The sequence below is a fragment of the Propithecus coquereli genome, unplaced genomic scaffold, assembly GCF_000956105.1.
Source record: "Propithecus coquereli isolate 6110/MARCELLA unplaced genomic scaffold, Pcoq_1.0 Scaffold6, whole genome shotgun sequence".
NCBI lineage: Eukaryota > Metazoa > Chordata > Mammalia > Primates > Indriidae > Propithecus > Propithecus coquereli.
The window spans coordinates 1,231,421-1,257,725 of record NW_012151951.1 but is presented as its reverse complement, the minus strand read 5'-3'; the positions used below and the strand labels follow the sequence as shown (position 1 = coordinate 1,257,725).

At 36.3% G+C, this 26,305-nt stretch overlaps 1 protein-coding gene across 1 annotated transcript; it reads right to left on the bottom strand.

The window, feature by feature from the left end:
* Positions 1-20,542, bottom strand: BIRC2 (baculoviral IAP repeat containing 2). The gene is made up of 8 exons (XM_012659236.1): positions 19,092-20,542; positions 18,890-18,989; positions 6,099-6,177; positions 5,461-5,509; positions 3,696-3,938; positions 975-1,229; positions 716-757; positions 1-608 (listed from the first exon to the last, which is right to left on the bottom strand). Exons 1-8 carry the CDS (start codon positions 19,984-19,986, stop codon positions 415-417), a joined length of 1,857 nt encoding a protein of 618 aa, XP_012514690.1. The 5' UTR covers positions 19,987-20,542; the 3' UTR covers positions 1-414.
* Between the last annotated feature and the right edge of the window lie 5,763 nt (positions 20,543-26,305).

Genomic DNA, 26,305 nt, shown 5'->3' with positions numbered 1-26,305 from the left:
TATTAAGATGTTTCTCACAAACTAAAGGAAACTAGGGGAAAACTTATTTACTAGTAAGAGAAAAATTCTTATTTTACAACACAAGTGAAAAGCACCAAAGAGAATGTGGCATCATAACTCTGAACTCCAGAGTTCCCTGTTTCCAGTTCTTTTAATTCACACTGTAACACGCTACTCAAAGCTTTCACACAGATACTTACATATCCCATCAAACACAAATCTTTCCTTGTAAATACACAGATTAAGATTAAATATAAAATGCCATCTTTTTAGAAATGAGTACCAAAGCAGATTAGAACACAAATGTTACCAACTGAAGAACCAGTAATTCCTTTTTTACTTCAGATGGCATCAAATGTTCAACAATATTTTAAAGACTTTTCTATACAGGCTAAGATACAGCCTATTTTTCTTTTATGAGAGAAATGTACGTACAGTACCCTTGATTATACCCCTGCAAATGGGGCATTTTCTTAGAGAAGGGGCACATTCCTGGCACACTACCAGATGACCACAGGGAATAAATACAATGGAAACTTCTTTGTCCATACACACTTTACAAGTTCTTTCTTCTTGCAGCCTTCTCAATTGTTCTTCCAGTGACAGTCCTAATAACACAAAATAACTTTTGTGAAATTCAGTTTCCATTTTATATCCCATAAAAAAAAAAAAAGGTAATTTTTCATGTTGGTTTTAAGTCTTAATTTTGTCTTACCTGAAACATCTTCTGATGGAATATACTTCATATTCTTATCCACTGAGGAAAGAAAACAAACATACAAAAAGCATCACTCTACTAAATACAAACTGCTTCACCTATTGTTTTTTCACCCGCTACCTATTAAATGATGTAGATTCTAGCTATATATTATCATTGTTACATGTAGACATACACTTGGGTAATAAAAGACTTCACTTTTTTGGAACAACTGAAATGTATATAGTTTGTTAAATAATTTGCCCAAGAAACTCACCAAATAAGTTCTTATGTAATGTAGAGTCAATTTCTTTTAGACAGTTTTTGAAGATGTTGGCTGCAGCATTTCCTTTAACTAAAATGGTATCAATCAGTTCTCTTGCTTGTAAAGGTATCTGTGTTTTTTGTTTAATAATATCGTGTTCCTGTTTATTAATTACATTGGCCTTTAAAAGATTATCCAGGATTGGAAGCACACACGTCAACTGTTGAAAGAGGGCCATTCTATTCTTCCGAATTAATGACAAGTCATCTTCATTTAAAAAAAAAAAAAGGGAAAAAAATCCATTAGATTTTAAACTCCTTCAACTATATTCATATAGTCACTAACAACCCTACAAACAATTTAGGCACTAAATAAATAGAGCTCAAAGAAGAACAAAATAACTTGTCTGCATTTTAATATCTGTCATTTAGAAAACTTCCAGAAGATTTAGCTAAGATATACAGTACATACGGGATCTCTGTTTCTATAATTTTTAAGTCTATATATTCACATGTCCTAGAACCTTGCTTTTTCTTTATTCTGTTGAAAGTAAGAAGAAAATTTTAGAAGACAGTAAAAATTTCCCAACTCTATATTCACTCCCGACCCATGGAACTAAAAATACTGACTTCTATTTACATTATATCACTTTACGTTTATAAGTACTTTCATCTTATTTGATACAAAGATCCTGTCAATGAAACAAGGTAATTGACTGCCCCCAGATAGGGAAAAAAAGACTCAGAAAAAAAAATAAGTGACCTGTCCAAAGTCACAGATAGAGTTACAGAACTAGGTCTCCTAGACCAGTATTCTTCTCGACACTCCATACTTAAGAAGTAGTAGTATGCTTGGGCTGTGAGGTCAAGACAGACCAAGTTTCCCATGGTGGCCTAGCCACATACTAGCTATGTGCCCTAATCTCCCTCCATACTACTCAGTTTCATCTGCAAAATATACATAATAACAGTACCTTCTGCAGAGCTGTAAAGATTAAACAATACATGTAAACCATTAGCACAATATGTGGCACATAGTTCATTATTATTATATTTTATAAATGTCTAGGTTTATAATAATTTTTTTAAAACTACATATGAGTCGAGCCTGCTTGTGCTTAAAAAGCAAATGTTTTTCCTTCACTCTCACATCACCTAAAATTCCATAGTTAATTTACATTTATGGAATATGGCTGTTCCTTCTTTTGGTGCTTTAATCACTATAAAATTTAACTGCCCATTTTCAAAATACACTTTCCAAAAAATTTTCAGAAGTACACCTCTATAAGGTACAAGTTTAATGAGAAATAAATTATAAAAAGAGAAGTCTATTTTCCTTCCCCATTTACTTCTTTGTAGCAAGTAAACTGCTCTATTCATCTCCAAACTACAAAATTCCCTTCTCTGACCAGAACTTATCCTTCTACCTTAATTCTCCTCACTGCTAACAAATTTGTTCCTTCACCTTTTCAAGATGTCCGTGTCATTCCCAATTCTACTAGCACAAGAGCTGTCTCCTGGCTTTGCTTCAAACCTCGCATTCTAATCTAGGTATCAGTCAGGTGTTTCAATGATGTTCTCTTATTAGCACCCTTAACTCGTCCCCTCCCTATTCCTTATTTGGCCTTTTCCCTAATAACTCTGCCAAATCCATAATTCAAGACTATTCTCTGGCTCCCACAAAGTAGAAGAAAGTCACAAAACTAAGGTGACTAGATTTATTACAGTGATTTCATATAACCTTAGCTGGGTTTCATTACTGCTTAACAACCCTTAAATCTTTTCATTTTTCTGAGGCCCTTTTTTCACCAAGTCCCTCCCACTTCCCAAATCAATCTACTTAATGATAAAAAAATTTTTTTCATGTGCTAGGCACTGTGCTAAAGTGTTTTACTTACAACATCTCATTTAATTCCTACAGCAACCCCACAGGATTAGTACTATTTTACAGATAAGAAAGCAAAGAAGTATCTTCCAACCCAATGTCTCAATTTATACTACATATGCAACCTTCACCTCTCTCTGGCTCTTTAACCCTGTCTTTTAAATACTAGCCTCCCCAGCTAATCTACATGCTCCCTGAGAGCAATCACTATGATTAGCACAGTTATTTGGCACTGGTGCTCATGCTCAATAAATATTTCTTGAAGGAAAAAACGACTACTCAAAATACTTGGTTTGGGAGGCTGAGGCTTAATACAATCCGATGAATACCAAAATCAGTTTTCCCCACTATCCTTAGGTTGGGCAGGGGATTCTCGTCAAGCCCTAGGATTTCATCATAAGTTCTATTTTTTGTATTTTTGTATAAGGATCACCTCGCAAAGATTGGGGAGTAAAATACATTAAGAATATGATTTGTAGAAACTTTTAAAAAAAAACAGGAGTAAGACCTGCACCCAAGTTTAAAATCTTGCTTTTTCATAACAATTTAAATTTGTTATATATGAGGAAGAAATTCAATATATCTCAAGAAAAGAGCTTATTATGCTAAAATTCTCTGACTAGCATAAATTAGGGAATCTTATCAGAAAATAAACATATAGAAAAAAGCAGTAGTCAATGGTTCTCAACGAGGCACAGTTGAGAGGGGCGGAAAAGAAGTACGGCTTGGAAATGACTTGGGGGCTCCCAACAGCAGTTAGTGGATGTGAGACAAGGAGGCTGTCCTGTAACATGTGAGACAGTCCTAGGAGCTCCACTAAGAAATAATGTGACTAACATTCCCAAATACCTGATGCCATTTCTTCAGCTTGTCTTTCCTTTTCCTCTTCTCTTTTCTCATCTTCAGCATTAAGAAGTGCTGCTACAATATCACTAACTGTTTTGTAGTTCTCTCCAGTTGTCAGGATTTTACTCTGAACTGTCTGCTTTACCAAGCTTCTACTAAAGCCCATTTCCAAGGCAGACTGAACCACAGGTGTATTCATCATGACTGCATCTTCTGAAGAACTTTCTCCAGATCCGAAATGAACAACTATTTAAAAAGATATTTGCTAATATTAAATTCCACAAATATAAAACAATGGAAAAAAAATAATGACTGGCACAATCTTTACTCTCATATCCTGGTAAGGAAGAAGAGCTATATGTATCAATTACTAGTAATTCCAATAAAAGTTTGCACTTGGATAATGGTCAAATGAGAATATAATATGCTGTACTTTTTAAAAATACCACTTCCCTGGCTACACTGTAGACCTACTTATAGAAGAGTCTTTAGGGATCTGTATCTTAAAATTCCCCCAAATGATTCTGATGTACAGTTGTTTCTGGAAACCAATAAGCCACACAAACTTAGAAGTGAGAAATGATCTTCTCCAGCCAGGAAAAGTGAGAGAAATCACAGACTTCATGGAAAAGTGGCATTACAGTTTGGACTTGAAGAATGGACAGGGTCTAGATAGGTAGACAGCTGAGGTAGACAGAATAACATAAACAAAGATGGGAGATATAGTAAAATGGAAAACTGGCTCACCCAAAAGATATAGTGAAAAATACACAGTGAAAAAATACAAAATAAAGTAATATGATATTTTAGATAGTGACAGATGCTCTAAAGAAAAAAGATGTGTAAGGTGATTAAAAGAAACGAGGAGTCAGGCAGACATCTTAGGCAGGGTAGTCAGGGAAGCATTTTCTGCTAAAAGAGTCAATACTCCAGCCTGAGCAAGAGTGAGACCCCGTCTCTACTAAAAATAGAAAGAAATTGGCCAAACAACTAAAAATAGAAAAAATTAGCCGGGCATGGTGGCGCATGCCTGTAGTCCCAGCTACTTGGGAGGCTGAGGCAGGAGGATTGCTTGAGCCCAGGAGTTTGAGGTTGCTGTGAGCTAGGCTGACGCCACGGCACAAGAGAGTGAGACCCTGTCTCAAAAAAAAAAAAAAAAAAGAGTCAATGCTAGCTCATTTGGTACTTTTGTGAAAAATACAGAAAGACGTAATTCTGTGAGACATTTTATTGCCATCTGCTGGAAAACTGTTATAATAAACATATAAATACATGATGTCATCAATGTGTACTGCACTCCCTTGCTCAAACACATGTGGAATCCCTGTCTGAAAAGATAACACCAGAACAAAGATATGAATAAGAAGAAATGAGCTATAGGAATACTTGAAAGAAGTCTTCCAGGCCAAGAGAATAGTAAGTGTTAAAGCCTTAAATCAAGGGAAAAGTTTGACATGATAAAGAAACAGAAAGAAGGTGGTAGAAGGCTTATTATTTGCACCTCTCGTTAGCATTGTTTTGACCTATTTGTTGCTTCTCTTGCACGCATCTTGTCTCCCCAGTTGGAATGTCAACACTTTAAGAACAAAGACTAGTATACTTCCTAGAATCCTCTAAAATGTCATTAATCTTAGTAGATATATAGTATTAGATAACTTTCCAGTATTCTTCCTTATGGCTTCAAAACCACCTTTTTAAAATACATATTTTTGTTCCTAAAATTCTTATAAAAATTTCCATTTTATATTTGAAATTTTTTCATACATACTTGGTGGATCAGCATTTTCATCTCCAGGAGTGTCTGAAGTTGACAATAGCTATAAAACAAGAGAAAAGTTAATAGGTAAAATCAGAAACCTCAATCTGAACACAGAAATACTAAGTTAAGTTTACCTTAAGTAAATGTACATACTCTTTTGAAAACTAGGTAATTTATATACTTCACTTTGTTTTGTTTTATCCTAATTATCACATAGATTTCTTTAAACTTCACCTTATTCCAAATTAGAATTCAAGGGTTTCTCCAGATTCAGGAAGTAGAAAAATGTATTAATGGTTTCTCCTTCCATTTAGAAAGTAAGATTTCAATTGGGTTACTCTCAAAGGCTCTCAACCCCTAACAAGTTACTTTTTGTTTTTCTGGAAAAGAGCGAAGAGACACTAAACTTCCTTCTCCAGCCTACCGCAAATTTGTATAGTGGCACAATGAATGATTTTTCAAAAAACTAAAAACAAAATACAATCTTTTTTAAAGCCCTGAATAAACAAGTTGGTTACAAAAGTAAAAATAAGAGGTGTCATTAATATGGATAGAAAATATGTAATTATAATTAACAAATATAACTTCTAATATTTTTGCAATTATAAAGCAGAATTCAATGTTGTTAATCTTTAAAATGTATTTACCTGTTCAAGAAGATGAGGATATCTAGCTTGAATTTCATCAACAAACCCCTGCCCTTTCATTCGTATCAAGAACTCACACCTAAAACGTAAGATAATTACTTTAAAAATTGTTTCATACCAAAAATATAACATGATCATTCAAAATCACTTTCAAACCTTTTTGATTGTACCCCATAATAAAAACATTTTACACCACAACCCAGTATACACACATATTTAACAGGAAAAAAATTATCATAAAAACAATATACATTCTTACTATGTGTTGCATTCTGATTTAACACAACAAAAACAACCAAAAAGAAAAGAGCCTCGAGCTGGAAAAGGGTACAAGCTAATGCTTGAAAAACGCTATTAAACACAATTTACTTTGTGGGCTGAACACAATTTCAGAAACTATAACTAAGTATTCCTAAAACATGATCTATCTTTCACAATATAATAACTTTGAACTTTCTCCAATGTTTACTCTTCCATTACATTTGAAACACAATTCACTACCCTCCCTCCAAAAAACACAGAATCAAATATTTTCATCTATACATAATGTAAGTGTTTTTCAAATATTTGTTTTTAAACTACTAGGGCTTCTCAAAGATGTTCCAGGAAGTACACATACCATCTGTTTCCATTGTATACCTTTTGTTTCATCAACAAATGGTAGTAGGCTGGGTGTGGTGGCTCATGCCTGTAATCCCAGCACTCTGGGAGGCCGAAGCAGGAGGATCGCTTGAGGTCAGGAGTTCAAGACCAGCCTGAGCAGAAGCGAGACACCTCCCCCGCCATCTCTACTAAAAATAGAAAAAATTAGCCAGGCGCAGTGGCGCATGCCTGCAGTCCCAGTTACTCAGGAGGCCAAGGCAGGAGGATTGCTTGAGCCCACAAGTTTGAAGTTGCTGTGAGCTAGGCTGACACCATGGCACTCTAACCCAGGCAACACAGAGAGACTCTGTGTCAAAAAAACCAAAAAAAACAAAAAACAAAAAAACAAATGGTAGTAGACAACTGGATATCCATATGCAAAAATGAACAAGAACCTTAACCTATGCCCATAACTAAACTAAGAATGAATCATGTACCTAAATGTAAAACCTAAAACAATAAAAATTCTAGAAGACAGGAGACAAATCCTTTTGTCTTTATGTTAGGCAAAGAATTCTTAGATAAGAAGCCAAAAACATAATCCATAAAAGATAAAATTGATACACTGACATCAAAATTAAAAACATCTGTTGCACAAAAGATACTGCCAAAGAAATAAAAAGACAAGCTACAGACTGAAAGAAAATTTGCAAAAGTGACATCAGCAAGATGGCAGAGTAGAAGGCACCTGCCTTCTTCCATCCACAAAAGAAGAGACACCTATCCACGAACAAAAATAGCCCTGGGAGAACTCAATAATCCAATTAACCTATAGCAATACAGTGAAACAAAAAAAGAATAATCACACTGGGGAGATCTGCTTAGCAGAGATGTGTGGAAATGGCTAAGAACAAAGAGGGTATCTGTATCAGCCAAGTGGTAAGTGCCATCACAACCCCCAGGGGCCTGCTCTGGGGAAGACCCCAGCAGACTTTGCCACTGAGGACCTCAAAAGCCTCTGAGATAGCCATAGACTTTCTGAAGGTTTCATAGTCAAAGATCCTATGGATCATTGGTACTGACCCCAGCAGCTATACTCTGAAGAGGACACTGACAGCTTTGACCACTAAGGATGCTGCTGCACCCTCCCCCTGAAAAGGAGCAGCTCTTGCACCACCCAGGGACAGAGCAGCCCCCACCCCTCACCTCTACACATGCTCTAGACTCAAAGCCACAGCTGCTACACGTGTACCAACACGTAAGACCCCCTGCTCCATGGCTGCTCTCCCTGTACACACTCAGATTCCAGCTCCACAGCTGCTCGGTACACGTGTATGCTCCAGACCTAGCTGTGTGTGTACCCGTATCTCAGGCACCAGAAGCACCACTGCTACAGGCTAACCAGCACCCCAGACCCCAGAGCCACTATCTCTCTACAGGTACTACACTCTGAACCTTGACTCTGTGGCTGCTCCACAGGCATCCATGCATCAGACACCAGTGCCACCACCATGAGGGCACCAACAAGCCGGAACCAGCACCAAGAGGGATCCCCTTGGCCATGACATCTCCTATGGGGGGGGTGGGGGAGGAATCAAGAGGTCCCCAGCAGCCTTTGCCGCCAAAAACCCAAAACCCCTAACTGTTAATGTGAACACCCGCAGCACTGGATGTTGAGAATCCCTGCAATCCTCGCTGACAATGACCTGAGCTAACAGAGCCGCATCTCTACTCTATGGAGACAGAACCACCACACCCCTACCAATCAACACCCTCACACCCACCCACAAGCAAAGATCTTTCCCAAACAAAACCAGTTCATAAAGTCTTGAAGGGGTAACAGTTCCATCAAATGCACAGATATCAACACAAGACTACAAGAAATAGGGAAAGGGAAAAGAAAAAAGAAAAAAGAAACACGAAACCGCCAAAGGAACACAATAATTTTTCAGTAGTCAACCCCAAAGAAGGGGAGATTTATGAACTGCCAGATAAAGAATTCAAAATAATTGTTTCAAGTAAGCTCAACAACCTACAAAAGAACACAGAATGAAATCAGGAAAATAATACATAAAATGAGAAGTTCAATAGAGAGAGGGAAATCATAAAAAGGACCAAAAAGAGAAGTTCAAAAGCTAAAGAATATAATGAAGGCAACAGAAAGCATCAACAGCAGACTTGATCAAGCAAAAGAATGAATCTGGGAACTCAAAGACAGGTCATTTAAAACTATCCAGTCAGAGGAGGGGAAAAAAACAGTGAAGAAAAGCCTACACAAATTATAGGATACCATCAAGCAAACCAATATTTGCATTATAAGATTTCAAGGAGGAGAAGAGAAAAAGAAAACATAAAAGGCTTATTTAAAGAAACAATGGCTAAAAACTTTACAAATCCAGAGAGACAGAGACATCCAGGTAAAGGAAGTTCATAGGACCCCATACAGATTCAATCCAAAGAGGACTTCACTGAAGCACATTATAATAAAACTGTCAAAAATAGAAGATAAAAAGAGAACATTAAAAAGAGCAAGTGAAAAGAAACTCATCTCATACAAGGGAACTCCCATAAGACTATATCAGTGGATTTCTCAGCAAAAACCTTACAGGCCAGAGGGAGGCTGAGGTGGAGGATTGCTTGAACCCAGAAGTTCAAGGCTGCAGTGATTACAATCATGCCACTGCACTCCATCCTGGGCAACAGAGCAAGGGTCTCTAAAAAAGAAAAAAAGAAAAAGAAAAAGAAAAAAACCTTGCAGGTCAGGAGAGAGCTGGATGATATAATATGCAAAGTGCTGAAAGAAAGAAACTGCCAAACAGGAATACTTTACCCAGCAAAGCTGTCCTTCAGAAACGAAGGCGAGATAAACACTTTCCCAGACAAACAAAAGCTGAGGGAGTTCATCACCACTAGACCTGACTTATACAAAATGCTGAAGAGTTCAAGCTGAAATAAAAGGAAACTAATTAGTTACATGAAAACATATTAAAGTATAAAACTCTTTGGTAAAGATAATATATAATCAAATTCAGAATACTCTAAATTTGTAATGGTGGTGTATAAACTTTAATATAAAAGTTAAAAGAAAAAAGTATTAAAAATAACTATAGTTACAACAATTTCTTCATGGATACATAAAAAGATGTAAATACTGACATCAAAAACAAAATGGGGGGGTCAGAGTAAAAAAGAGTTTTTGTATGCAATTGAAATCAAGTTGTTAGCAGCTCAGTTGTTGTAAGATGTTCTATGTAAGTCACATGGTAATGACAAAGTAAAAACCAACAGGAGATCCACAAAAGGATACCACTACAGAAAATCATCTAATCACAAAGACAGCAAGAGAGAAAGAATAGAACAAAGGGTTTACAAAACAACCAGAAAACATCAACAAAATGACAGTAGTAAGCCCTTACCTGTCAATAATTACCTTGATTGTAAATGGTTTAAATTCTCCACTTGAAAAACATACAGTAGTCCATTCAGACTAAAAAACAAGACCCAACTGCATGCTGCCTACAAGAGACTCAATTCACCATTAAGGAAACACATAGTATGAAAATGAAGAGATAGAAAAGATATTCCACACAAATGGAAACCAAAAGAGAGCAGAGGAACCTATAAGTTCCTCTAAGTATAGAGGAACCTATACTTAGATAAAATAGACTTTAAATCAAAGGGTATACATAGAAACAAAGCCCATAAAAGGATATGACAATTGTAAATATATATGGCACCCAAAATCAGACCACCTAAAATAAATACATAAAAAAAAATATTAACAGATCTGAAGACAGAAATAGACAGCAACGTAATAATAGTAGTGGACTTCAATACTCCACTTTCAACAGAAAAAAAGACAGAAAATAAGGAAATATTGGACTCGAATGACACATTAGACCAAATGGACCTAACAGATATATAGGCTGAGTATATCCCTTAACTGAAATGCTTGGGACCAGAGTGTTTTGAATTTTAAATTTTTTCAGATTTTGGAATATTTGCATTATACTTGCCAGCTGAGCATCCCTAGTCTGAAATCTAAAACCCAAAGTGTTCCATGAGTATTTCCTTTGACCATCATATCAGCACGCAAAAAGTTTCCAATTTTAGAGCATTTCAGATTTTGAATATTTGGATTAGGGATACTCAACCTTTATATACAACATTCCATCCAACAGCAGCAAAGTACATATTCCTCTCAAGCACACATGAAAAATTCTTCAGGATAGATCATATGTTAAGTTACAAAACAAGACTCAATAAATTCATGAAGACTAAAATTATATCAAGTATCTTTTCAGACCACAATGGTATGGAATTAGAAATCAGTAACAGGACAAAAGCTGGAAAACTGACAAATATGTGGAAATTAAACAACACATTCTGAAGAATCAATGAGTCAAAGAAGAAATCAAAAGGCAAATAAAGAAAAATCTAAGGAAAGTGAAACACAACAAACCAAAACTTACAGGATGTAACAAAAGCAGCTCTAAGAAAGTTTATAGCTACAAATATCTACATTTAAAAAAAGAAAGATCTCAAATAATAAACACCCTAACTTTACACCTACAAACTACAAGAAGAACAAACTAAGTCCAAAGTTAGCAGAAGGAAGGAAATAACAAAGATGAGAAAAGAGATAAATGAAATCAGAAACAAAAGAGGAGGATATTACAACTGATACCACAGAAATACAAAGGATCATAAGAGACTACTTAAACAATTATTTGCCAACAAACTGGATAACCTAAAAGAAATAAACTCCTAGAAGCATGCAACCTACCAAGGCTAAAATCATGAAGAAATGGAAATCTGAATAGCCTTATAACTAATAAGGAGATTGAACCAATAATCAAAAATCACCTAACAAAGAAAAGCCCATGACCAGATAGTTTCACAGCAGAATTCTACCAAATATTTAAAGAGGAATTAATCTCAGTCCTTCTCAAACTCTTCAAAAAAAATCAAAGAGGAGGAAATACTTCTAAACTCATTTTACAAAGCCAGCATTACCCTGATACCAAAGCTAGACAACATTACAAGAAAAGAAAATTACAGGTCACTATCTCTGATTAACACACATGCAAAATCATCAACGATATACTAGCAAACCAAATTCAGCAGCACATTAAAAGAATCATATGCTATCAGCGGTCCCCAACCCTTCTGGCACCAGGGACCAGTTTCATGGAAGACAATTTTTCCACGGACCTGGGGGCGGTGGGGGAGTGGCTGTGAAAACATATAAAGCTTTGCCCACTGCTTACCTCCTGCTGTGTGGCCCCCTTTTCCTAAGTTTCATGGAAGACAATTTTTCCGTGGAATGGGGGGAGGGTGTTGCCAGAGCTCTGCAGCTCAGTCCTTAACAGGCTGCAGACCAATATCGGTCCATGGCCTGGGCTTTGGGGATCGCAGCATGATCTAGTAATATTTATCCCTGGGATGCAAGGATGGTTCAACATACACAAATCAATAAATGTGATAACCACATTAACAGAATGAAGGATAAAAATCATATAATCATCTCAACTGATTAAGAAAAAGCATTCAACAAAATTCAACACCATTTCATGATAAAAACTCTCAACGAATTAGCCAAAGAAGAAATGGACCTCAACACAAAGACCACATATGACAAGTCCACAGCTAACATCATACTAAACGATGAAAAGCTCAAAGCTTTTCCTCTAAGATGAGGAACAAGGGCTCTCACTCTTGCCATTTCTACTGAACATAGTACTAGAAGGCCTAGACAGAGCAATTAGGCAAGAAAAAGAAATAAAAGGCATCCATATCAGTTTAGAAGAAGTAAAATTATCTCTTTGCAGATGACATGATCTTAAGTATGGAAAACTCTAAAGACTCACCAGGAAACTGTTAAAACAAACTAATTCAAAAGTTGCAGAATACAAAGGGCAGTAGCGTTTCTATACACTAACAATGAACTATCTGAAAGAGAAATCAAGAAAATACAAGTAATACTGTTTACAATAGCACAAAAAACAATAAAATACTTATGAATAAATTTAACCAAGAAGGTAAGAGTTGTACACTGAAAAATATAAGACACTGATGAAAGAAATTGAAGATAACAGAAATAAATGGAACATAGGAAAGATATCCTATGTTCTTGGATTAAAAGAATATTGTTAAAATGTCCACACTACCCAAAGCAACCTACAGATTCAATACTATCCCCATCAAAATTCCAATGACATTTTTCACAGAAATAAAAAAAACAACTCTAAAATTCATATGGAACCACAAAAGGCCTGGGCCAAAGCAATCTTGAGGAAACACAAAAAAAGCTGGAGGCATCACACTTCCTGATTTCAAAATGATATTACAAAGCTACAATAATCAAAACACTATGATACTAACATAAAAACAGACATATAGACCAATAGACCAAATAAAGAGATTAGAAATAAATCCACACATATACAGTCAATTAATCTTCAACCAGGGGACAAAGAATACACAATGTGGAAAGGACAGTCTCTTCAACAAATGGTGCTGGGAAAACTGGATATCCAAATGCAAACAAATAAAACTGGAACCCTATCTTACACCACCTACAAAAATTAACTCAAAATGAATTAAAGACTTAAATGTAAGACCTGAAACCATAAAACTTCTAGAAGAAAACATAGGGAAAAAGCTCCTTGAAAATGGTCTTGGCAATGATTTTTTGGACATGACACCAAAAGCACAGTCAACAAAAGCAAAAATAAACAAGTAGGACTACATCAAACTAAAAAGCTTCTGTTCAGCAAAGGAAACAATAAAATGAAAAGGCAACCTATGAATGGGAGAAAATATTTGCAAACTATATATTTGATAAAGAGTTAATATCCAAAATAGTTAAAGAACTCATACAACTCAACAGCAAAACTCAGTAGCAAAAAAACAAATAATCAGATTTAAAAATGGGCAAAGGATCTGAATAGACATTTTTCCAAAGAAGATATACAAATGGCCAACAGATACATGAAAAGGGGTTTGACATCACTAATCATCAGGGAAATGAAAAGTAAAACCACAATGATTTATCACCTCACACCTATAAGGATGCCTATTATCAAAGAGATAACAAACATTGGCGAAGACATAAAGAAAGGGGAACCCTCCTACAATGCTGGTGGGAATGTAACTTAGCACAACCATTATGAAAAACAGTATAGGGGTTCCCCCCAAAATTAAAAATGGAACTAGCATATGAACCAGGAATCTCTCTTCTGTGTAGATATCTGAAGGAAATGAAATCAGTATTTCAAAGAGATATCTCTAACTCCCATGTTCAAGCAACTTTATTGACAATAGCCAAGATATGGTAAACCACCTAAATGTTCACTGATGGATGAATGGACAACAAAAATGTGGTACAGACACACAATGGAGTATTACTCAGCCATAACAAAGAAAATCCTGCCATTTGTGACAACATGAATGAAATGGAGAGCATTATCCTAAGTGAAACAAGCCAGACAGAAAGACAAATACAGTTGATCCTTGAACAACATGGGTTTGAACTGTGCAAGTCCATTTATATGCAGATTTTTTCAACCAAATGCAGATGAAAAATGCAGTATTTGTGGGATGCAAAACCCATGTATATGGAGGACCAACTTTTTTAGATTCACAGGTTCTGCGGGGCCAACTGTGGGACTTGACTATGCACAAATATTGGTATACATGGGGTCCTGGAACCAATCCCCCAAGTATATAAAGGATGACTATACTGTAGGGTATTACTTATATATGGAATCTTAAAAAGAAAAAAAAAAAAAAGTCAAACTTATAGAAACAGAGAATACTGGGTGCCAGGCATTAGTGGGTAGGTAAAATGGGGAGATGTTGGTCAATGGGTACAAAGTTTCAGTTAAAAGATGAGTAAGTTCTGAGGATCTAATGTACAGCATGGTGACTATAGTTAATAATACTGTGTTGGATACTCGAAATTTACTAACACAGTATTTTTTAAGTGTTCTAGCCAAAAAAAAAAAAGTTAGTATGTAAGGTGATGGATGTGTTAATTTGATTGTGCTAATCATTTCACAATGTATATACGTAGTGAACTTCAAACACATACAATTTTTTTTGTCAATTATACTTCAATACAGCTGAAAAAACAAAGTTTGTAAAATACATCTGATAAAGGAGTTTTATCAGAATATATTAACTCTCAAAACTTAAACATTTTCAATAGGCAAAAGATTTGAACACCTTACCAAAGATATACAGATGGCAAATAAGCACATCAGATGTTCAACATCATTAGTCATTAGTGAAATACTAATTAAAACCACAAGATACTACTACTACTACACACCTATTAGAATGGCTAACATAAAAAAGATTGAGATGGGCTAGGTGCAGTAACTCACGCCTGTAATCCTAGCACTTTGGGAGGCCAAGTCAGGACGATTGCTTGAGGCCAGCCTAAGAAAGAGCAAGACTCCATCTCTACAAAAAAAAGAAAATTAGCCTGGTGTGGTGGCACACGCCTGAGCCCATGAGTTTGAGGTTGCAGTGAGCCATGATGAGGCCACTGCACTCTAGCCCTGGCAACAGAGCGAGACTGTCTCTCAAAAAAAAAAAAAAAAAAAAGAAAGACTTAACAACCAAGTGTTATTAAGGATGTAGAACACCTGGAAGTCACATACATTGCCAGTGGAAATTCAAAATGGGTACAGCCTCTTCAGAAAACAATTTGGTAGTTTTTTATGAAGTTAAAACCAACACCTGCCATACAACCCACTCACTCCTAAATATTTACCCAAGAGAAGTGAAAACATGTTCATACATGTTCACAAATATTTGGAGTGGCTTTATTATTGCTCCAAACTGGAAGCAATCCAAGTGTTCTTTAACTGGTGAATGGGTAAACAAATTGTGGTATGGAACACCAATACCTAATGGGATATTACTCAGCAACAAAAAAGATCAAACTACTGATACACACTGCAACATGGATGAATCTCAAATGTACTATGCCAAGTGAAATAAGTCAGACTCAGGCTATATCCTGTATGATTAATTCCATTTACGTGACATCTGAAAAAGGCAAAACTATGGAAACAAACAGGAAATCAGTGGTTGCTAGGACTGGGGATAAGAGGAGAGAGTGGCTATAAAGGGGCATGAGGGAACTTTGTGGTGTGATGGAAACGTTCTGTATCTTAATTGTGGTAGTGGTTACATGACTGTATGCGTCAAAACTCACAGAAGAGAATTCTATGTAAATTATACCTCAATAAACCTAACTTTAAAAAGAAATCAAAAAATAAAATTATTCCTTAATACTTTGAGAGGGTCAAATATAATAATCATGTACAGAAGTTAGTAGAGATTGCATAAGCATGCTCAAGACTCAAGTTTATTAACTAGATGACAAAGCCACTTGTCATTGTATGCTCAATCTTTATATAATTTTAAATTATTTTTATTCTTTGACAATTTATATTCACAATGGTTAAAGATGGGAAGTACAGTAGCCCCCTGTATCTGTGGGTTCCACGCCTGTGGATTCAACCAACCTCAAATGGAAAATATTAAAAAATAAAAATAAAAAATAATATACCAATAAAAATACAAATTAATTTACACTGTATTAGGTATTATAAGTAATCTAGAGATAATTTAAAGTACACAGGAGGATGTATGTAGGTTATATGCAAATCTATGCTATTTTATTTTTTTATTTTTGAATTTTTTTTATAGACAGGGTCTTGCTCTATTGCCCAGGATGGAACTCTGGGCTCAAGCAATCCTCCAGCCTCAGTCTCCCAAGTAACTGGGACTACAGGCAAATGCCACCACACCTGGCTAATATTTCAAAAATTTTATAGAGACAGAGTCTCACTATGTTGCCCAGGCTGGTCTTGAACTCCTGGGCTCAAGTGATCCTTCCACCTCTGTCTCCCAAAGCTCTGGGATTACAGGAATGAGCCACTGCATCCAGTCCTTTTTTTTTTTTAGAGACAAGGTCTCGCTAGGTTGCCCAGGCTGCAGTGCAGTGGCTGCTCACAGGCCTGACCATAGGACACTGCAGCCTTGAACTCGTGGGCTCAAGTGATCCTCCCACCTCAGCCTCCTGTGTAGCTGAGGCTATAGTCATGTGCCACCACACCTGGCTTACCATACCATTTTATATAAGGGACTTGAACATCCGAGGATTTTGGTATCCTCGAGGGATCCTGGAACCAATCCTCCACAGATACCAAGGGACGACTGTATAATGAACTCTGCCTACCCCGTATTTCCCTCTTCTCCAATAAACTTCATGAGGATGAAGATTTTTCTCTGTCTTGTTCACTGTTATATCCCCAGCATCTAAAAATAGTACCAAGTAGGCACCCAAATACTTGATAAATGAATAAATTAACTGTGTTAAAATACAGTAATAACAATTCTCCATTTACTTTTTCATTTGCTGAGATTAAAGCTTATTCACAACTGGAATTTGTTGTTTTCAGAGAAGTATTTACAAAAAACACCCTTAAGTCTTCTCCCTTATTTAACCATTTAAAACAAAACACAATTTACAAAAATAATGATTTTGTTTCATAAAGCACAACATGTAGCAATTCTAACATTGGAATTTGGAAGCTGTTTTTGTCTCTGACACCACAACATCAGTTAAATTTTAAATTACATATATACAATCTCATAGAGCCCAGCATAATTCACTTAAAATTCTGACAAAACATGCTTTTTTCTTACATAATTTAAAGCAAATAAAACATGTCACTTTTCAGAGTAAAACAAGTCAAAATTTATCTTAAGAGTACGTTGGTACTTTGAGATGGGAGTCTGCCAACCTCCTCATTTGCTGGCAAATTAAAAAACTCCTCTTTCCTTCTCCTCCAAAAAAAAATTATCTTGATATATCATAAATATTAATAATATAATTTTAAAATATAACAATGTTCTGATCTAAAATAAAATATCTGTTACTTCAAAGTTTTTCATCATATATCATACTAAATGACTAAAAGATCTTTTAATTTCCTGAAGGGATTCAAGAGATTCTTTACTATTGTGAAAGGCACTCACAGGTCAAAACATTATCTATGCTACATGATTTCACTTATGTGGTATCTAGAGTAGTCAAATTCATAGAGACTGAAAGTAGAATGGTGGTTGCCAGGAGGTGGGAGGAGGGGTAATAGGGAGTTAGTATTTAATGGATATGGATACGGAGTTTTAGTTTCAGAAGATGAAAAGTTTCTGGAGATGGCTGGTGATGATTACCACAGAATATGAATGTACTAAATGCCACAGAACTATACTCTTAAAAATGACTAACATGGTAAATTTTATGTTATGTATATTTTATCACTACACAAAAAATTATCCAGTTCAACCCCTCCTCATTTCACAAATGAGGTCTAAGTTCACATAGCTACTCAATTACAAAGACAGAATTAATCTCTAATTCTATTTCCACTAACAACACTGCCCCTAAATTCCTTCTAGGCTTTAATAAAAATATGAGACACTACCAGAGACAGAGTGCCTAAAAGGTGGTTAAGTGATCATAAAAAGATAAAATTGTACAGAAAAAACAATTTACAATTATAATTAAAATTAGCAGCCAGATAGGATTTTATTATGTGCATTTTTATTTTATTTTTTAGAGACAGGGTCTTGCTTTGTTGCCTACGCTGGAGATATAGCTCACTGCAACCTCAAACTCCTGGCCTCAAGCCATCCTCCCACCTCAGCCTCCCAAAGTGCTGGGATTACAGGTGTGAGCCACCACACCCAGCCTTATTATATGTATTTTTATATCTGCCTTATTCCTACATCCACTTTATGCCCCTTCTTGTTTTCCTTTTCTTCATACTTTTCTCCAATTAATGTTCTTTTTGTTCTATTTTATGTATCTTTGTAATCCTCACATCCTCTTTAAAGCAAGATTGAAAATAAATGAAATGTAGGACCGTAATTGTAAATAAGTCAACAAGAATAAGTTAAATTATATCTTATGTGCATGGCTTACAAAAGAATAACAGCACACAGAAGACTGCAGAACATTTTTCAATAAAATAATCAAAGTGAAAATTTGGTCTTTTAGAAGGCTAATTCTCCAATGGTATAAAAGAGGCTTTGTTATGATTTAAAGGTAGACAATCATGTAAGCATGCCTACTTCTTTTAAGCACAGAGGTCTGTACAGAAATACCTTTTCAGAACAATTACCTTGGAAACCACTTGGCATGTTCTACCCACGGATCATCTCCAGATTCCCAACACCTCAAGCCACCATCACAACAAAAGCATTTGACATCGTCATTGCGACCTAAAGGAGGGGAAAAATGACCAAAAATTGCATGAACATATGTTTTAACATGTAAATCAAAACAAACTAGATAAAATGTATAGCTATTAATTAGTTCCTTACCCACATAATAAAAACCAGCACTTGCAAGCTGCTCAGGCCGAACTGGAACAATAGATGGCCAGTACATAAATGTTCTCATTCGAGCTGCATGTGTCTGCATGCTCAGATTTGAAATGCTATACCTCAGCGTTTCTAGAGAATTTTCCAAAAACGGACAGTTGGGAAAATGTCTCCGGTGTTCTGACATGGCATCATCCTTTGGTTCCCAGTTACTTAGCTTTCCACCACAAGCAAAGCAGGCTACCCTATCTCCGGGTCCTATATAATAAAAACCAGCTCTTGCCAATTCTGATGGTGATAAAAAGGTTAATGGCCACATATGGTAAGTAAGAAATCTGGCCTCTTCCGTACTCATTGCATAACTGTAGGGGTTAGTCCTCAATGGAGAGAAGTCTTCAACTGCTCTAGAATTAAGAGGGTTTGATGAAAGGTTGGAATAAGAACCACTGAATGAGCCACTATGTTCCATAGTGGGAGATAATGAATGTGCAAAACTGTTTCTCATCGGAGAAGTATTCTTAGAGGTGGATTCCACGCTAGATGAAACCAGATTCTGAATAAAGCTACAGCTAGGATATAGCTGTTTATGCTTTTCAATAGGATTGTCTCCTTGTTTCCAGTTATCCAGCATCAGACCACAACAGAAGCATTTGACCTTGTCATTCACACCTGTGTAATAAAAACCAGCACGAGCAAGACTCCTTTCTGAGACAGGAACACCAGCAGGGAAAGTTGAATATGTAGACATTCTATAGAGTTCACATGAAAAGTCATACTTCATTTTTTGTTTGTTGCCATTTGTCCAATTTGACAAGATCGGGCTATCTTCCATTATACTCTTAATTTTTTGATATGAGGGACCTGGAACAAGTCTTTGAAAGGTAGTTTTTTGCATGAGTAGGTGATAGCACTGTTTGATGGCTAAAACCTTCACATGAAATTTCCCATCTCTTCACGCTAAATTAGATTTTTACCACAAAAAAGGAATCAAATTATAGACTCTTACTTATATAGAATTCACTATACCTTCTTCACCGGATTTATATGAGTTTACACTTAGGTAGAATGAAAATCTCTCCTCAATTACCAAGACACTACTTAGACCTCTTAGGGATTATAATAAACTCTTTTAGATAATTCAAGTGCTATTCACTCATAATTTGGCATAAAACTAACCTAAAAGCCTAAAAAAGTTGATACACTTCTGAAAATATGTTAAAACGCTTTATTTTTCAAGGAGGTTTATATTCTCAAAATTCTAAACAACTATAGAATACCAAATTATGCCTTTAATTTACTTTGGGTTATAAGCTATGAGGCCTGGATATATATCAGGCCAAGTACTGATTATGCCACAAGAGTAAAAAATTATATGCAGCCTTCTTTCCCTAAAAACACTTTAACACATCCCCCCCATCTCATTTTATTCTAGTAAACAAAAGTAATTAAAGTCTTCATATAGTCACACTATCTAAAAGCTAATTTCATATAGCATATCGTCATAGTATTTAGTTAAGTGGATTATATTAGCTTTGGTTAACAACTTTTGGGGAAGTGAACACCCACAACCTTTGTTGAGCCTCTGCCTGTTATAGTGTGTATGATGTCAAATTAATTTTGCTTGAAGTTCACAAACTGTATACTCTTTCATCCTTGTTAAATATTATCTATATTTGTTTCCATTTCCTGCAGCAACATTTAGTCTTCCTAACTTTGTATACCACTTTATTATACTCAATCAACTGAATAACCATAAAATTTCCACAGCACACACTTTTACACTGCATTTAAAAATTAAATAACCTGTTCTACATTTAAGGACCATTCAGCTCAAATATCAGTCATGTTATAATTAAAGATGAATCAAATTTATCAAAAGATACAGGTTGTCCTTTCTAGTGTTATCAAAAATTCCTATCAAAACATTGTATTACCAACAGAATTACTGCTTAGCATAAGGATCCAGTAATTAACTCTCCTAGCCTTCTTTCTGAAAACTCTTCAATATTTTAAAGATATAATTCATACACAAAATTACACTCCACAGAGTTCAAGCTATATCCCTTTATAAAGTTGCAGTGTCTCCATAATGGGATTTATTACTGCAGGGGGAAAAATAGGAGGGGAAAAAGACTCTTCAGGGCTGTAAATCTGAAAAGAAAGAATAAAAGGTATTTTAGAAAATTGTATTTGCATGGCAAATATAACTTACAGACTATTCAATTTATTCAGTAAAGTCTACAAATGATTTACACTTTAGATAATACATCTTAATTTCAGCACTTTATCACCAAAACTTTCTACCTGGAAAAGCTTTTAATTAAAATAAAAAATGCAAGATACTCCCATAACACTAACTATACATGTCTTTAAAATGCACAACTTTAAAGACAGATGGACACTTTCACAGAGGAAAACATTTGGTCCTTGGTCTCCTACCCTCTTCTGATTTAAAGGTATCTCTAGCATTTTGCTGGAGGGACAATGGTTTTTAAAAAAAAAAAGAAAAAAAAAAAAAGAAAGAAAAAAAAGAAAGAAAAAGAAAAAAAAAAAAAAAAGAGCCTCCACTACGCCCAGTCAGCAACAATACAGCAACATCATTTTTTAACGTCAAGTCTCTCCAGGACTAGGCAAACTACTGTAAAATGCACCAGGACTTATCAATATAAACCCTTAAACTCTACCATTCCCTCACAATTCCAAAGCAACAACCACTGAAAGCAATTCGAAAACAACACATAAAGCAAAGGCTTGTGAAACAGTGGCCCTGGTAATAATGACCACCTGCATGATTGTTTTAATTACACCGGGTCTTGTATTTTTAAATTATAGATTTTTATCTATAAATACCGTACTGTTAATTTTGCTCTCTTTATGCAATCTGTAGCTGGGCAGGGGATAAACTGGAAGGGAAAAGACGAGAAACTATATGGGACTTATCTAATAATTTCCCAGAGTTATTTCCCACTACACACAATAGACGACTACTAAAGCGACAGAGCGCAGTTGGAACTCTCTGAAATATGAGATCCTACAACCACAGAAATGTTCCCAATATATTAAAGGAATGCCGAGGACTGAGTTTTAAACCTTGCAAAAACTCCAAGAGAAAAAATATCCTGGTCATAGTCCAAAGGCCAGAAAAGTGGGCAGCGGCCAGAGTAGGCTTGAAAACAAGTCATTTTTTAAAAAATCACTTTCGATTGCAAGTCTTGAAATTGGGGCTTCCTAATTAAATAAAAACCTCCGCGAGAGTAGAAAGCAGAGAGCCCCTGGCGACACTCGACCGAAGGACCCCAGGCCCTGTCCTTCCTTGCCCGGCCACAGCCTCAGGGAGGGGACCCCCGCGGGTCCCAGCGTCCCAGCCCGCCTCGCGCCGCGCGGGCCCGGAAGGAGCAGCACTCACCGCAGAGCCGGCGCAGCAAACACGGAAGCTGCACGGCTGCCTGGAGACCTCCTCAAACCGGGGGAGCCGGGGCGCCCACAGGAGAAGCGGCCGGTGAGGCTCTGCTCCGGCACTCCCGGAGCCCCCAGCCCCAGCCGAAGCCGCGCCGACGCACAGTGACGTCAGCGCGCCCGGCCGGGGACCCGCGTCAACCGCAGCGCGAGGGCGCCCGGGAGTCTGCGGCCGGAAAGCGGAATCGGGCGCGCGTTCTGCTGTGGGGAGACGCCGGGAGGCCCGGGGAGGCCCAACGCGGCGTGGGCGCCCACCCGGAGCCGCGCGGGCGTCACGTGGGGAGAGGCGCACTATCGGCATCAACTCGGTGTTTCGTTTTTTAACCCCGCGGTTTGTGCACCATTGACATTTCCCTGTCTGTCCCTAGCATTCTCTTGAGAGAGGACGCTGCCAACCATGAGCCGTTGCGTTTGAATCTTGGGAAACCCTGCGGAAACGCCCTGGCGCCGATTGTTTTGCGCCTCCCCTGCGTCACCTCAGAGTTATGGTCCAGCCCCTGGCAAGACTCCTGTGGTGTGCGGCCTCCGCTCGTCCGAAATGACCGCGTTTGAGGATGAAGTCATTCTGGTGGCATTTTTTGCTTCAATTAGGTAAACAGTTGTAACCGTTTTTCTCAGCGCGCTCCTACGTCGTGTCAACGTTCCACAGCTGGCGGTGCAAATCCAAAACGAAGCGTTGGAAAGTAGGACAGCATCAGAAGATTAATTTTGAAGACTTGATGTATTTTCTAATCAACCAGTGTATCTTTTGTTTTTCGGTTCTGGAGACATACACAATAACGAAGAGTGTCCTTACTTCAGATGCACATCGCTAGCAACGTAAAGGGTATTTCAGGCCAAGCTTCACTCCCAGGATTTTCTGAATGTTTGAATAAAATGCAATACTTACGTTAGTGTGCGAGTACACACAAACACAATTGTACGTGAACCACAGAGGAGCCCACTTACAAAAAAATTTTAAATAGTTAAGTGAAGGAAAATTTGTAAATAAAAATCCTTTGCTTTACTGATCATGGACCTTTAGGCCACCATCTGCTCTGGTAGTGCCGCAGACACAATGACATGTGGTAAATACTGTATTGCAATGAACGAATTTTTCAATTTACATTCTGTAAAGACACCCTTTGCCAATGAAATCAGATGCTTGATTCTCTCTGGGGAACTCCAGGGGGCAAACATTTTAAAAACTTCCAAATAAGCCACTTAATTAAGCAGCCAGGGGAATTCCAAGACCCTGAACCATTTCCCATTTCCTGTCGGTGTCATTTCTGCCTGCCAGTCAGTCACAGAACAGGAGATCTTCTGTTGAATGTTACTAGTCAAAGTATTTGTAGCTGTTTGTGATATACAGAAGAAGAAAAAAAATGCCATGGCTCCCAATGACTAAAAACTTCCAAAAATGCACATGAGTCTTGGTAGTAGTTCAGTATTTAGTTCAAGTCACTATTTCTCGGAAAGTTACAGAACATTCCTAATATATGTGGGAAAATACATATAGCAAGAACGTTCATTCTGAATTCAAGGTTATTTCTCTTTTTCAGTTCTTGTCCTGAGCAAAAAAGTAAGATAATGAATATACTTCAGTGTAGGGGAAATTTTGCATTTCAAAAACTCAAAAGCATTAGATATTTTTCCCAAAAAAGAATGTAATATCATTCAGGTATAATAAGTAGTACCTTATAACTTTAAATCTTCTATAACCTTGTACTCTAGTGTAATTTATCCAGTTAATTAGTTACCCATTTATTCCGGTTTTAGTATTTTTTTTTTCTTATATTGTCGGTGTAGAGTTGCTGGTAATCTTTAAAAATAGGCTATATATGTATGCTGAGGTCGCTATTCTAATATTATTCATATTTATCTAGAAAAAATATTTACAAGATCCAAGATAATTTTGAAGAAAAATAAAGTTGAAAGAACTTGTCTACCAGGTAACAAGTTATATACAAAAGCCATAGTAATCAAGACAGTCTTGTATTATTAAATGAACAAGGATGGGCAATTAAAGGAAAAAGACAAAGAGCTCAAAAATAGAGACCCATATATAGGTATATAGGAACTTGATACATGACATTGTTATTGCATATTAGTGAGAAAAGGATTAATGAAAGTAATGCTGAATGAATGGTTATTCTAATGGAAAATAAAATTAGATCACTACCTTATACTATTTTAAAAAATCCTGATGGATTAAAAAAAAGAAAAACCCTTAAAAGTGAACAGCTATCCTTATGGATCCAGGGACTTAAATTTGGTGAGTTGCAATACATTTGCAGTTACTGTCACTATTAGTGCTCAAATTGTTTTATTTTAGGCCAATAGGAACTTATTCAGGTTAACTCCTGAGTCTTTTTGAAACGGCCCTAATAGTCTTTGATTGCTTTCCAGGCTCATTTTGTATATTTATTACCCCATACGCATAATAAGCCATTTATCCAAAGCACCCTGGATCCTTTAGTAGGAAATGATATTTAACGACCATAATCTGAATGTTTGTCATGCTAATTGTTAATGAGTTCTATTGTTTCTATACCTGTTGTATGGACAGAACTGTTAATATGACTTTGTTTTGTTTAGCTTTTTGTTTTTTTAATAAAATATGTCATGAACTTGTATTGATACTTCCAATTCAAATTCAATAAGTCAAGGTTTTATTTAACCTCTTTGATCGTATATCTAACTTTTCCTTTACTCTGAAAATCTGTATTCTCCTCTCTAATCCCTTCCTGCTCGATGAGTAATGACTTAAATACTTTTTATGATTCATTTTTAAATTAATTATGTATATATCTGCCCTTTTCTTAAATAGTAGCATACTTTTTTCCACCCTTTTTCACTTAATCCTAGAGATCACTCAATACTAGTTTATAGAGATAGATATTTATCATTTCAGTATAGTACTCCATTGTGTAGATGTATCATAACATATTCAACTTGAATAATTTGATTCCAAAAGTAGTCAAAGGCTATTAGGGCCATATCAAAGACTGAGGAGCCAACCTGAATAAACTCCCCCTAGCCTAAGATAAAACTAGTACCATATTATATTCATCTACTTCCCTGTTGCTGGACATCTGGGTGGTTTCCAGTCTTTTGCTGTTACAAATAGTGCTGTAATGAATAGTCATGGGCATACATCTTTAGATATATTGCCAGAAATTGGATTGTTAGTTAAAATGGTAAATTCATATGCAATTTTTCTGGATATGGCCAAATTCCTTTCCAGGGGGATGTTGGCATTTTGCAATCCAACCAGCAATGTATGTGAGTGCCTCTTTTTCCCACAGCTTCAACAATGGAATAAGTTATCAAACTTTTGGATTGTTGCCAACCTGTTAAATAAGAAATAGTATTTCAGTATAGTTTTAATCTCATTGCTCTATTATGAATGAAATTGAAAATCTTTTTCTATGCATCGATTATATATGTAATGTGTTATTTATGTTTAAAAAATTAAGCAAGCATAAAAGAATGTTAGTATTGCTTGTATGGTATTGTTAAAGAAAAACATATTCTGACACTTGTTGAAATGTAAGGAAGACTATTCAGGACTATGCAATTAAAGCATTCTAATAGGAAAGAGAGATTGGGCTTAATTTCAAATACAGCAAAGGCAGCTGGGGATTTATAATCAACAAGCAGAGTGAGGAGGGTCAATGGATGGAAAAGTACTAAGAGGTGAAATCAAGGGCAGTAGAATTCTTTTTTTTTTTTTTTTTTGAGACAGAGTCTCACTCTGTTGCCCTGGCTAGAGTGCC